A 13,964-nucleotide genomic window follows, 5' to 3' on the forward strand; every position below is an offset into this window, starting at 1 on the left:
CGGCCCAACTAGTCCATGCCAGCGTTTATGCTCCACTCGAGCCTCCTCCCACCCTTCCTCATCTAATTCTATCAGCATAACTCTCTATTCCTTTCTCCCTCATGCATTTATCCCACTTTCCCTTGAATGCATCAATACTATTCGCCTCAACCACTCCCTGTGGTAGCGAGTTCCACATTCTCACCACTCTCTGGGTGAAGAAGTTTCTCCTGAATTCCCTGTTGGATTTATTAGTGACTATCTTATATTGGTGGACCCCTAGTTTTGGTCTCGCCCACAGGTGTACTCCAGCGAGGTCGCCACCTTCAGGAGAGGAGCAGAAAAAAAACTGGTGAGGAAGAAGAAAAGCACGGCAGCCAGCTGGCGACAGTCTCTAATACGAGCGATTCCGCACCATACTGTTGCCCTTACCTGATCATTAACGCTCTTTTGCAGGGTCTGAATCTTCAGTTTCTTCACGTTAGATGAGCCAGTGGTAGGGTCCAGAGATGCACGATATCTTTCGTTGTTAGTTTCATAATCCTTTAAAAAGAACGAGCAGAACATCACTCATTTCAGAAGTGCTGGCTTAGAGGGGGGGGGGCCTATTGTGTCCCGAACCCACACCCTTCCTCCAGTTCACCATCGGGGGCAGGGCCTTGGGCTGACTATGATCTTCATTATAAGGCCCAGGTGTGGGGCCGGGGGACCCCCGAAGCCAGGCGGCCAGTACGCCAAGTGAGTGGAGGCATACCAAAGTGTGGTCTCCTCTACATTGGGGAGACCAAACGCAGATTGGGCGACCGCTTTGCGGAACACCTCCGTTCAGTCCGTAAGGGTGACCCCACGCTTCCGGTCACCTGTCACTTTAATTCACCGCTCCATTCCCACTCAGACCTCACCGTCCTCGGCCTCTTGCATTGTTCCACGGAAACCCAGCGTAAGCTCGAGGAACAGAACCTCATCTTCCGATTAGGCACTTTACAGCCTTCCGGACTCAATATCGAGTTCAACAATTTCAGATCATAACCTCAGCCCCCATTACATTTTTATAGTCATAGAGTTATACAGCACAGAAAGAGGCCCATCGCGTCCGCGCCGGCCATCTAATGTCTAATCTAATCCCATTTTCCAGCATTTGGTCCGTAGCCTTGTATGCTATGGCATTTCAAGTGCTCATCCAAATGCTTCTTGAATGTTGTGAGGGTTCCTGCCTCTACCACCCTTTCAGGCAGTGAGTTCCAGATTCCAACCACCCTCTGGGTGAAAAGGTTTTTCCTCAAATCCCCTCTAAACCTCCTGCCCCTTACCTTGAAACTATGCCTCCTGGTTACTGACCCCTCTACTAAGGGGAAAAGTTCCTTTCTATCTACCCTATCTATGCCCCTCATAATTTTGTACACCTCAATCAGGTCCCCCCTCAGCCTTCTCTGCTCCAAGGAAAACAACTCCAGCCTGTCCAGTCTTTCTTCATAGCTGAAGCGCTCCAGCCCAGGTAACATCCTGGTGAATCTCCTCTGCACCCTCTCCAATGCAATCACATCCTTCCTATAGTGTGGCGACCAGAACTGCACACAGTATTCCAGCTGTGGCCTAACCAGCGTTTTGTACAGCTCCATCATAACTTCCCTGCTCTTATATTCTATGCCTCGGCTAATGAAGGCAAGTATTCCATATGCCTTTTTAACCACCTTACCTCCTATGGGTCATATGCCTGTTCAGGTGGGGCTTGACCTGCTGCCATTTCCCACCCAACGCCCTCACTACCCCCGTGTTCTTCCCGTGTGGCAGCACAAGCACAGCAGGAAATGGGGGGAGTGCCGCAGAGAGGAATGGGAGAGAGATGAAAACAGAGGAGTAAGAAAGAGGGAAGTAAAGGGAAGGTGAATAGATGTACAAGAGAGAAGAGAAGAGAAACAACCAACGCTAACATACAGGGGCTGAAAAGGTGGCGACAGGCACCCAAAATACGGGAATGATAGCATAGTGGTTACGTCACTGGTTCTGAAGTTCTGCTGCCTTCAGGGATCTATGTACATGCACACCAAGGTCCCTCTGATCCTCTGTCTTTCCTAGGGTCTTACCATTCATTGTGTATTCCCTTGCCTTGTTAGTCCCTCCAAAATGCATCACCTCACACTTTTCAGGGTTAAATTCCATTTGCCACTGTTCCACCCATCTGACCAACCCGTCTATATCGTCCTAGACTGAGGCTACCCTCCTCAGTATTTACCACCCCACCAATATTTCGTGTCATCTGCGAACTTACTATATATATTTTTTATCCACACCTTTGTTTTGGCCCTTCCCCCTTTTTTTCTCTCCCACATGGCAGCTGTCTCCCATTCTGCCAGCGCATTTCACACCTAATCTAGAGCCGTCTTTTGTCTCTCCACTAGTCCTTTCACCATCTCGTCTGGTTTTGAATACCTCTTAATGTCTCGTCACTTCTCTTTTGTTCTTTCATCCCCATTTCCCAGCCCCCAAACTGGCCTTTTAATGTTTCATTTCCTGTGTTTTTTCAGTCCTGACGAAGGGTTTCGACCTGAAACGTTGACTCTATTTCTCTCTCCACGGATGTTGCCTGGCCTGCTGAGTTTTTCCAGCATTTTCTGTTGTTATTTCGGATTTTCAGCATCCGCAGTATTTTGCTATCATACTAGGGTGTAGGTGGGCCCCACTGGCGGGGTACAGTCCAAACAAGGGGCTTGGACCCTCCGTCAAGAGTGCTGATCGGCCCACTTGCTGAGGGGCCAAGGGGAACATTGCCAGGATCAGAAGTCCTGGGCAACTTCCACCAACATAGGAACAGGCCATTCAACCCCTCGAGCCTGTTCAGCCATTCTATTAGTTCACGGCTGATCTGTACCTTAACCCATTTACCCGCCTTTGCTCCCTATCCCTGTCGATCACAGTCTTGAAAGCTCCAATTGACCCCCAGCATCCACAGCCTTTTGGGGGGGGGGGGGGGGCGGTGAGTGCCAGCTGACCACTACCCTGTGCGTGAACATGGGCCACACATGTGACCTCAGTGGTGCTTGCGTCCCCCTGCCCACCACCTCCAGTGGGGGGTCAGCGCTGGAGGGCACAATCCCAGTGTAACCAAATTTATTGTGACTCAAAAGGAATTTTGGGGGCTATATTTCTTTAAAAAGAATGAGTACAAAATGGAGTGAGGGTGGGGTGTGAACTGGGACACAGTTTCTCTCATTTAAAAGATTCTATAAAAGTGGCGTGCATCTCAGTCTGTGGTTAACCTCAGAAGTAGTGGGATCCTTTGCTATCTGGCTTTTTAAATGGCTGAGCACTTTCAATAAAGTAGAATTTCACACCAATGCAGTGAGATATCCACGTGTTATCACTCTGCAACTTCACTCTTTTAAAATTGAATTCTTTGTTTTTTTCACTGAGTCAGGTCTGATTTTAGTCATTTAATGTCAGCCATGGCTCAGTGGGTAGCACTCTCGCCTCGGAGTCAGAAGGTTGTGGGTTCACAGACCCACTCCAAATACAGGTCAACTATCCCTTATCCGCAATTCCGAAATTCGAAAAGCTCTGAAAACCGAAAGTTTTTTCGTGGAGCGTCTCTCGGTATTTCCAGTGTAAAAGCTTGAGCAGCTTGCACGGGAGTTTGCAGATTACTGCGTGGCCGTGTGCAACTTTGAGGAAACATTGCTGTTAACTATTTCTTTATAGTAATCTGGTTACCGAGCCAGGTTTGCATCCATCACTAGTGGTGTAGTTGTCGGGTAAACCCGACGGCTGCCTCTTGTCCATTTATAAGCATTAATATCCGTTCTGAAATCCAAAAAATTCCGAATTCCGAAACACATCTGGCCCCAAGGGTTTCGGATAAGGGATAGTGCACCTGTACTTGAGCACAAAAATCTAGGCTGACACTCCCAGAGCAGTACTGAGGGAGCGCTGCACTGTCGGAGGTGCTGTCTTTCGGATGAAACGTTAAACTGGACGTAAAGGATCACATGGCACTTTTCGAAGAAGAGCAGGGCAGTTATCCCCAGTGTCCTGGGCCAATATTTATCCCTCGATCACAGAAAACAGATGATCTGGTCATTACCACGTTGCTGTTTGTGGGATCTTGCTGTGCGCAAATTGGCTGCCGCGTTTCCTACATTACAACAGTGACTACACTTCAAAAGTACTTCATTGGCTGTAAAGCGCTTTGGGACATCCTGAGGTCGTGAAAGACGCTATAGAAATGCAAGTCTTTCTTTTTTAAATCTGTTATTGGCATGGCTTGTAATTTTATTTTTTGGGTTGGGTCCTTGTGTGAAAGGAACAGCTACAACTGGAACCATGAACAATCCTGTAATTAGAAACCAGGAGAAACCTTCCAAACCAACACGTACGTTCAGCGACGACTGCAGGTCGTGGGAGAGTTGGACGAGTTCATCCCTTTCCGGTTCCTTCTTCTTGATGTCGTTCACCACTCTCTGCAAGGAAAAAGATGAGGTCAGGTCAATGAGACCAGGCTTTTGGTTGGTTGGTTGACTCGGTGTCTGGCGTGTACATCATGTTTCCATTTGAGTGGCGTGGAGCGTCAACTTAAATCAATTCTGAAGCCTTAATGAGCCTTGCACTCATTTTGTGCCTAGGCTCGCAGTATGCTATCCTCTGGCTGGTCGCAGTGGGGTGTGCATTAGGTGTGGAGGCTTATGGCCTAGCACACTTTTATTTATTAATTCTCAGGACGTGGGCGTCGCTGGCAAGGCCAGCATTTATTGCCCATTCCTAATTGCCCTTGAGAAGGTGGTGGTGAGCTGCCTTATACAACTGAGTGGCTTGCTCGGCCATTTCAGAGGGCAGTTAAGAGTCAACCACATTGGTGTGGGACTACATAGAAACATAGAAGATAGGAGCAGGAGTAGGCCATTCGGCCTCTCGAGCCTGCTCCGCCATTCAATTCGATCATGGCTGATCATCCAAACTCAGTACCCTGTCCCTGCTTTCTCCCCATATCCCTTGATCCCTTTAGAAATATATCTAACTCCTTCTTGAATATATTTAATGAATTGGCCTCAACTGCCTTCTGTGGTAGAGAATTCCACAGGTTCACCACTCTCTGGGTGAAGAAATTCCTCCTCATCTCTGTCCTAAATGGCTTACCCCTTATCCTTAGACCGTGACCCCTGGTTCTGGACTCCCTCGCCATCGGGAACATCCTTCCTGCATCTAGTCTGTCTAGTCCTGTTAGAATTTTATAAGTTTCAATGAGATCCCCTCTCATTCTTCTAAACTCCAGCGAGTATAAGCCCAATCAACCCAATCTCTCCTCATACGTCATTCCTGCCATCCCAGGTATCAGTCTGGTGAGTCTTCGCTGCACTCCCTCCATGGCAAGAACATCCTTCCTCAGATAAGGTGACCAAAACTGCATACAATACTCAAGGTGTGGTCTCACCAAGGCCCTGTACAACTGCAGCAAGACATCCTTGTTCCTGTACTCAAACCCTCTCGCTACGAAGGCCAACATACCATTTGCCTTCTTAACCGCCTGCTGCACCAGCATGCTTATCTTCAGCGACTGGTGCACAAGGACACCCAGGTCTCGTTGCACTTCCCCTTCTCCCAATCTAGTGCCATTCAGATAATAATCTGCCTTCCTGTTTTTGCCACCAAAGTGGATAACCTCGCATTTATCCACATTATACTGCATCTGCCATACATCTGCCCAATCACCCAACCTGTCCAAATAGAGTCATAGAGTTTTACAGCGCAGAAAGAGGCCCTTCGGCCCATCGTGTCTGCGCCGTCCATCAATCCCTGTCCAGTCTAATCCCATTTTCCAGCATTTGGTCCATAGCCTTGTATGCAATGGCATTTCAAGTGCCCATCCAAATGCTTCTTGAATGTTGTGAGGGTTCCTGCCTCTACCACCCTTTCAGGCAGTGAGTTCCAGCTTCCAACCACCCTCTGGGAGAAAAAGTTCCTCCTCAAATCCCCTCTAAATCTCCTGCCCCTTACCCTGAATCTATGCCCCCTTGTTATTGACCCCCCTACTAAGGGGAAAAGTTCCTCTTTATCTACCCTATCTATGCCCCTCATCATTTTGTACACCTCAATCAGGTCCCCCCTCAGCCTCCTTTGCTCCAAGGAAAACAACCCCAGCCTGTTTAGTCTTTCTTCATAGCTGAGGCGCTCCATCCCAGGTAACATCCTGGTGAATCTTCTCTGCACCCTCTCCAAAGCAATCACATCCTTCCTATAGTGAGGCGACCAGAACTGCACACAGTACTCCAGCTGTGGCCTCACCAGCGTTTTGTACAGCTCCATCATAACCTCCCTGCTCTTATATTCTATGCCTCGGCTAATGAAGGCAAGTATCCCATATGCCTTTTTAACCACCTTATCTACCTGTTCCGCTGCCTTCAGGGATCTATGTACATGTACACCAAGGTCCCTCTGACCCTCTGTACTTCCTAGGGTCCTACCACTCATTGTGTATTCCGTTGCCTTATTTGTCCGTCCAAAATGCATCACCTCGCACTTTTCCGGGTTAAATTCCATTTACCACTTTTCCGCCCATCTGACCAACCCGTTAATATCGTCCTGTAGCCTGAGGCTTTCCTCCTCGCAATTTACCACCCCACCAATTTTCGTGTCATCCGCGAACTTACTGATCATACCCTTTACATTCTCATCCAAATCATTAATGTAGATCACAAACAGCAAGGGACCCAGCACCGATCCCTGAGGTACCCCACTGGACACAGGCTTCCAGTCACAAAAGCAACCTTCGACCATCACCCTCTGCCTCCTGCCACTCAGCCAGTTTAGGATCCAATGCGCCAAGGCCCCCTGGATCCACAAATCATACTGGAGTTTCTCGGCATCCTCCACACAGCACACACGCCCACCCAGCTTTGTGTCGTCTGCAAACTTGGAGATATTACATCTAGTTCCCTCGTCCAGATCATTAATATATATTGTGAATAGCTGGGGTCCTAGGACCGATCCGTGCGGTACCCCACGAGTCACTGTCTGCCACTTGGAAAAAGACCTGTTTATTCCAACTCTTTGCTTTCTGTCTGCCAACCAGTTCTCTATCCAAGTCAATACCTTGCCCCCAATCCCATGTGCTTTAACTTTACACGCTGATCTCTTATGCTGGACCTTATCGAAAGTCTTCTGAAAGTACAAATGCACCACATCCACTGATTCTCCCTTATCTAGTCTACCAGTTACATCCTCACAAAATTCCAGTAGATTAGTCAAGCACGATTTACCTTTTGTAAATCCATGTTGAATTTGTCCGATCCTGTCACTGTTTTCCAGGTGCTCTGCTATTACATCTTTTATAATGGACTCTAGCATTTTCCCCACTACCAATTTCAGGCTCACCGGTCTATAATTCCCCGCTTTCTCTCTACCACCTTTTTTGAACAGTGGGGTAACATTAGCTACCCTTCAATCCATGGGAACTGTTCCAAAGTCTATCGAATTTTGGAGTCTGGAGTCACATATAGGCCAGACCGGGTAAGGACGGCAGATTTCCTTCCCTGAAGGACATTAGTGAACCAGATGGGTTTTTACAACAATCCGGTAGTTTCATGGTCATCACTACTGATAGCAGCTTTTATTTCAGATTGATTTAATTAGTTTAATTTAAATTCCCCCAGTTGCCGTGGTGGGATTTGAACTCACGTCTCTGGATCATTAGACCAGGACTCTGGATTACTCGTCCAGTGACGTAACCACTATGCAATTGTTCCTGTATTTTGGGTGCCTGTCGCCACCTTTTCGGCCCCTGTATGTTAGCGTTGGTTGTTTCTCTTCTCTTCTCTCTTGTACATCTATTCACCTTCCCTTTACTTCCCTCTTTCTTACTCCTCTGTTTTCATCTCTCTCCCATTCCTCTCTGCGGCACTCCCCCCATTTCCTGCTGTGCTTGTGCTGCCACACGGGAAGAACACGGGGGTAGTGAGGGCGTTGGGTGGGAAATGGCAGCAGGTCAAGCCCCACCTGAACAGGCATATGACCCATAGGAGGTACAGCCCAATGTCTGAACCCCACTGACCTTGGTGAGGGCAGCTATTGTAAAAGCTGGACTGGATCCCTACAAAACATAGACTGGATTACCACAAAACATAGACTGGATTGCCACAAAATATAGACTGGATCACCACAAAACATAGACTGGCTTGCCACAAAACATGGACTGGATCCCCACAAAACATAGACTGGATTACCACAAAACATGGACTGGATCACCACAAACACAAGGACAGGAAATGCAGTGTGGCGCAGCCTTGAACTCCTGGACCCATGTGCTTAGAAAACACTTACCTTCTGAGCCTGGAGTTTGGCGTTGACTTCGTTTAGGCTGGCTGTGGGTTGCACTTGATTGTTAGGAAGATTGTTCATCCAGGTGTTGAGTCCCTGCTGGGATGTCTTGTAGCGCTGATGGGCTGTGTCGGCATTCTGAAGCATTTCCTCTCTGTGAAGCATCACAAAACACAGCGTGAAGTTTCTGCTGAGTGCAGTGTCTGACAGGGCACTTCACAATGGGTTACAGCAACAGAAGGAATAATGGCAATGAAGGAACACAGTGTTAGAAAATTAATCTGAGATTCCAATTTCTACGTGAACCCGATAGATATGGGATTTCAACAGCTCCAAGTGTTTGAGCCACCAACTGGTTCCTCACCAAATGGCAAGTCTTCATGTATAAGCCTATCTGATCAGCTGTGGCTCAGTGGTAGCACTCTTGTCTCTGAGTCAGAAGATTGTGAGTTTAGGGCCCATTCCAGAGACCTTAGCACAAAATCTAGGCTAACACTTCAGTGCAGTACTGAGGGAGTGCTGCACTGTCAGGGGTGCTGTGTTTCGGATGAGACATTAAACTGCCCTCTCAGGTGAATGTAAGAGATCTTATGGCCCTATTTCAAAGAAGAGCAGGGGAGTTCTCCCCGGTGTCCTGTCCAATATTTATCACTCAACCAACATCACCTAAACAAATTATCTGGTCATGATCTCATTGCTGATTTATGTTTGTGGGAGCTTGCTGTGCACAAATTGGCTGCTGCATTTCCTACATTACAACAGTGACTACACTTCAAAAGCACTTAATTTCACAGCACTTTGGGACATCCTGAGATTGTTTAAGGCGCGATATAAATGTAAGTCTTTCTTTCTTTAATGGCTATTCAGTCATGGGGAGATATCAGAGCCAAACTCAATTTCATCCTCTGAGGTTGCTGGGTAGCGGTCAGCACCATGTACTCCAGCTGACTTCTCCCAGCCTGGGGCACTGAGGCCAATTATGGCACCTTGGCTGACCTCAGATAAATCAGCACAGACTGGGGGGGATTGAAGCTTCCTGGTCAGTATGGCTCAGTTCTACACTGGGCCGAGTGTGTAATAACTTGCCTGGATGAGTGCAGCTCCAACAACACTCAAGACGTTCAACACCATCCAGGACAAAGCAGCCCGCTTGACCGGCACCCCATCCACCACCTTAAACATTCACTCCCTCCACCCCCGGCGCACCGTGGCTGCAGTGTGTACCATCTACAAGATGCACTGCAGCAACTCACCAAGGCTTCTTCGGCAGCACCTCCCAAACCCACGACCTCTTCCACCTAGAACAACAAGGGCAGCAGGAGCATGGGAACACCACCACCTCCAAGTTCCCCTCCAAGTCACACACCATCCTGACTTGGAAATATATCGCCGTTCCTTCATCGTTGCTGGATCAAAATCCTGGAACTCCCTCCCTAACAGCACTGTGGGAGTACCTTCACCACACGGACTGCAGCAGTTCAAGAAGGCGGCTCACCACCACCTTCTCAAGGGCAATTAGGGATGGGCAATAAATGCCGGCCTTGCCTTGCCATGAACGAATAAAAAAATAATTGACCCAAAGGAGTCTCGAGCAATCTTTAATGGCGAAGGTTTGCTTTGCCCTCAATACCAATCCTGAAAATCAGGTGTGTCTAGTAGAAAATGGGACACAGAAAGGTGGCTGGATACCAACCCCGCCTGTCCAAAACCCCCATTAACGAGGCAACAACACCCCTTTATCCCGCCCAGTGTCTCTGCTCCAGCAGCAAACGAGAGGCCACGATACCACACATGTGACAGCGGGAGAAGGCAACGAGAAAGCGAGAGGCAACAGGACGTTTATTTGGGATTTCACAGGGAATCAACTTGGATTTCAAAAGCCAATCAAACTGTCAGGACTGGCGGTCAGATGATAATGCACTGCAGCAACTCACCAAGCCTTCTTCAACAGAAGCAAACCCGCAACTTCCAACCCCTAGAAGGACAAGGGCAGCAGGCACATGGGAACACCACCACCTCCGACTTCCCCTCCCAGTCACACACCATCCCGACTTAGAAATACATCACCGTTCCTTTGTGGTCGCCGGGTCAAAATCCTGGAACTCCCTCCCTGACAGCACTGTGGGATTACCTTCACCACACGGACTACAGCGGTTCAAGAAGACGGCTCACCACCACCTTCTCAAGGACAATTAGGGATGGGCAATAAATGCTGGCCTTGCCAGCGACGAGCATATCCCATTAATGATTTTTTTTTAAAAGCGGAGTGCCCACCTCAAGTCCAGTTGATCGCTGGCGTTCTGATAGCGGTTGTTCAGCTTTTGGACCGTGGCCTTCTGTTTCTTGATGTCAGGGCAGTATTCCTGGAAGTCGAGCTCCAGGGGTGTGCAGCTGTCATCGGTCTTTTTCAGGTCCTGGTTCACCTTCTGCAGCTTGTCTTGCTCGTTGTTTAGTTCTCGTTTCAAACTCTGAAAGAAGAGCAAGAGATAATAATAGAGTTTATCAAGTGGAATGGTGCAGTTCCTGCTCACTGACATTTGCGGCAGTTCCTTCTATTCCATTTTATCTTTACTCTATCCTTTCTCTGCTAAAACATCTAGGTCCAAGGTCTCAGCTCTCCAAAAAAAAAGCTTTTCCATACTGGAGAAAGAAAGACTTGCATTTATATAGCGCCTTTCACGACCACCGGACATCTCAAAGCGCTTCACAGCCAATGAGGTACTTTTTGAAGTGAAGTCACTGTTGTAATGTGGGAAACGCAGCAGCCAATTTGCGCACAGCAAGCTCCCACAAACAGCAATGTGATAATGACCAGATAATCTGTTTTTGCTATGTTGGTTGAGGGATAAATATTGGCCCAGGACACTGGGGATAACTCCTCTGCTCTTCTTCGTAATAATGCCATGTGGATCTTTTACCTCCACCCGAGAGCGCAGACGGGGCCTCGGTTTAACGTCTCATCCGAAAAACGGCACCTCCGACGGTGCAGCGCTCCCTCAGCACTGCACTGGGAGTGTCAGCCTAGCTTTATGTGCTCAAGTCCCTGGAGTGGGACTCTGAACCCACGACCTTCTGACTCAGAGGCAAGTGTGCTAGCAGCTGAGCCACAGCTGACTTAGCACTGAAAGTTGGCATGGACTCCACTCTCGGTTGGTTCTCGTGCCTTGGTCTTCTTGCTGAAGGAAGTATTGCCCACCTCCAGCAGGAGAGAGGTGCGTGGAAGCAGGAGGACCAATTCGCCCACTCTTTATTAGCAGAAGGCTTTGTAGGGATAAGGGGATTGTGCGTCCCTTTCTCCCATCTGCTCTCTTAGGTGGGAGAAAGGGACCTTTTTAAAATTAGTTGAAATTACAATAAATTAAATATTTTAAACAAAAATTTAATTTTTTGAAAAAAATAATTAAAGTTCTTTACGGGGCTAAAAATAAACTTTTTAAAAAAAAGTATTTTCACCAGGCGTAAGATTTCTAAGGGTTTTCTGCAGGCGGAGGATCTCTCCCCCTGCAGAGGCCCTTCTCCCGGGCAGGCGTCCGATTTGTCAAGGGCATTCTTGACAGATCGGAAATGCCGGTTTTCAGCGCATGCACTTCGCACGCCTGAAACCGGCATTTCCGATGTCTCTATGGGTGTGTACACAGCGCGTACACACCCGTAGGGATCGGAATACACAGCCCTATGAAACAAGTGAATGTCATAGGAATAATTTTCTGTTTCTGATACCAGTGCAGAGCCTCATATACTGGGGGTGTATATTTTCGGGTTGCAGTCCTGATGAGTGCTCCCAGCGGGCGCGGCTCCGAGCCAGGCATGTAACCCCGTAAAATGGCCCCTCATTTCTCCGACTCATTCATCACCTCAAAGTTGTAAATTGTGCATCTCCAGAAATGTTCTTAGGAACAGCAAAAGGTCCAACAAGCCTTACTCATTTTCATAGATGAACCCCACCTATCCAACCACATTCCCCTGTGCAGGCCCACTCCTTGGCAGGGCCTTGTGCTGGGTTTGTAGGGCAGGGGAGGGGGGGAGAGAGAGCAAAAACTCACAGACCCAGATTTTCCGATCGCAGGCCTCCCGCGGGCGGAGGACTGCGATCTGGAAAAATCTGCGCCCTTACCTGAGGGCTCCCAGGAGGCGCAGAGTTCCATTGCTGGGACTCTCTAAACTGCGGGTGTGCAGGGCCCACGTATCCCAGGGGCGCAGGTAGTTTGCAGCGTCCCTGGGATCACGTGGGCCATGGGGACCCAATCAGAGAAGAGAATCTCCCTTCATACACTTGACAGGAAGACCTGTCAAATATATGAATGGAGATCACCCCAAAAACATAGTAAAACTTCAAATAAATGTTTTTTAAAAAATCACCTTTTTAAAATTAGTTGAAATTACAATAAATTTTAAACAAAAATTTAAATTTTTGAAAAAAATTATTAAAGTTTTTTACAGGGCTAAAAATAAACTTACCTATTTAAAAGTATTTTTAAATGATAAATCAGTGAAAAAAAATGTTTTAAACTTTTTTCAACTCTTATCCTGGTAAAAGCAGGCCTTATGACCGGCCTTACGCCTGCTTTTACCAGGCGCAAGAATTGTAAGGGTTTTCTGCGGGCGGAAGGTCTCCAAAAAGTGTAACTCTCCGCCCACAGAGACCCTTCTCCAGGGCAGCCGGAGGATCTGTCAAGAGCTTTTTTGACAGATCGGAAATGCCGGTTTCCAGCGCATGCACTGTGCATGCCTGAAACCGGCATTTCCGATGTCCCTACAGGTGGGTACACAATGCATACACACCCGTAGGGATCGGTATATCCAGCCCACAGGTAGTGAAGACCAAGTGTAGCCTTTGGGTGAAAGGGAGGGGACAGGGGGTAATTGGGCAATGGTGCACAGATGTAATTCAATCTCTATTTTAACGTTGAGCATTCTGTCATTATTTTTATATAATGCTTTGACAAAATGTATGGCAGTTTCAGGAAGCAGAGCTGCTTGGAGCATAGGAGTTTCTCTGCACTACAGGCTGAGCAGCTGGCACGACATTGCCACCAGTGGCGGGAGGGTGTAATTACAGTGTGACACGTTTACATAGGCAATTTCCATCATAAATGTTGACATAGGAAATTTTAATGGGAAAATTTGACACGGGAAGTGTGTGCAGACATAAGATTTTGCATATATTATATAGCTATCGCGATTAAGAGAGAACTAGAAGAAACTGCGAGACTCCACTCCTGGCACAGAGCCTCGCTCGAGTGGGTGCGGAGGTCAACACGCTCATTTGTGGTGCTCTGACTATCCAGCTGTTGGCATCAGGAGCAAATCAGGCACGCTGAGCTCTGCGTTTGATCCTCCGATCTGAGTGTGATATCTTGCAATTTTGGGGCTGATATATTTCCTGGGAAAGACTGGAGTGAGAGAGATGGTGAGAAGGTGGCGTTGAATAGTTTCTATGAAGTGCTAAGTTCCCCAGGCTCTCCGGGGTCATTACCTGTAGCTCAGTTTTCCTCTGCTGCATGGCATTCGGCGCAGCAGGAATCACCAATTCCTCCGCCAGATTGGATTCAATTTTCTTGAGGGCGTTATCTGCTTTCTGAATGCTGTTTTCCAAGTCCAGTTGATTCTTCGCTCTAGCCAAGAAAAAAGCAAACGGGTCACAGGTCTGTATCAGTCGCTGGCCATCGTTGCTGGGGTAA

At 47.9% G+C, this 13,964-nt stretch overlaps 1 protein-coding gene across 4 annotated transcripts in view; it reads right to left on the reverse strand.

The window, feature by feature from the left end:
- Positions 1-13,964, reverse strand: part of LOC147102621 (envoplakin-like) — a 92,923-nt gene that overhangs the window by 13,629 nt on the left and 65,330 nt on the right. For all 4 annotated transcript variants that reach the window (XM_085963282.1, XM_085963280.1, XM_085963279.1 and 1 more), the window contains 5 exons: positions 13,760-13,898; positions 10,558-10,751; positions 8,287-8,437; positions 4,350-4,433; positions 412-522 (listed from right to left, as the gene is read on the reverse strand). In XM_085963282.1, coding sequence (XP_085819408.1) covers positions 412-522; positions 4,350-4,433; positions 8,287-8,437; positions 10,558-10,751; positions 13,760-13,898 — 679 coding nt within the window. The remainder of the gene's footprint in view (positions 1-411; positions 523-4,349; positions 4,434-8,286; positions 8,438-10,557; positions 10,752-13,759; positions 13,899-13,964) is intronic.

The sequence above is a fragment of the Somniosus microcephalus genome, chromosome 21 (genome assembly GCF_052327205.1).
Source record: "Somniosus microcephalus isolate GS21.2 chromosome 21, FLI_Smic_1.0, whole genome shotgun sequence".
NCBI lineage: Eukaryota > Metazoa > Chordata > Chondrichthyes > Squaliformes > Somniosidae > Somniosus > Somniosus microcephalus.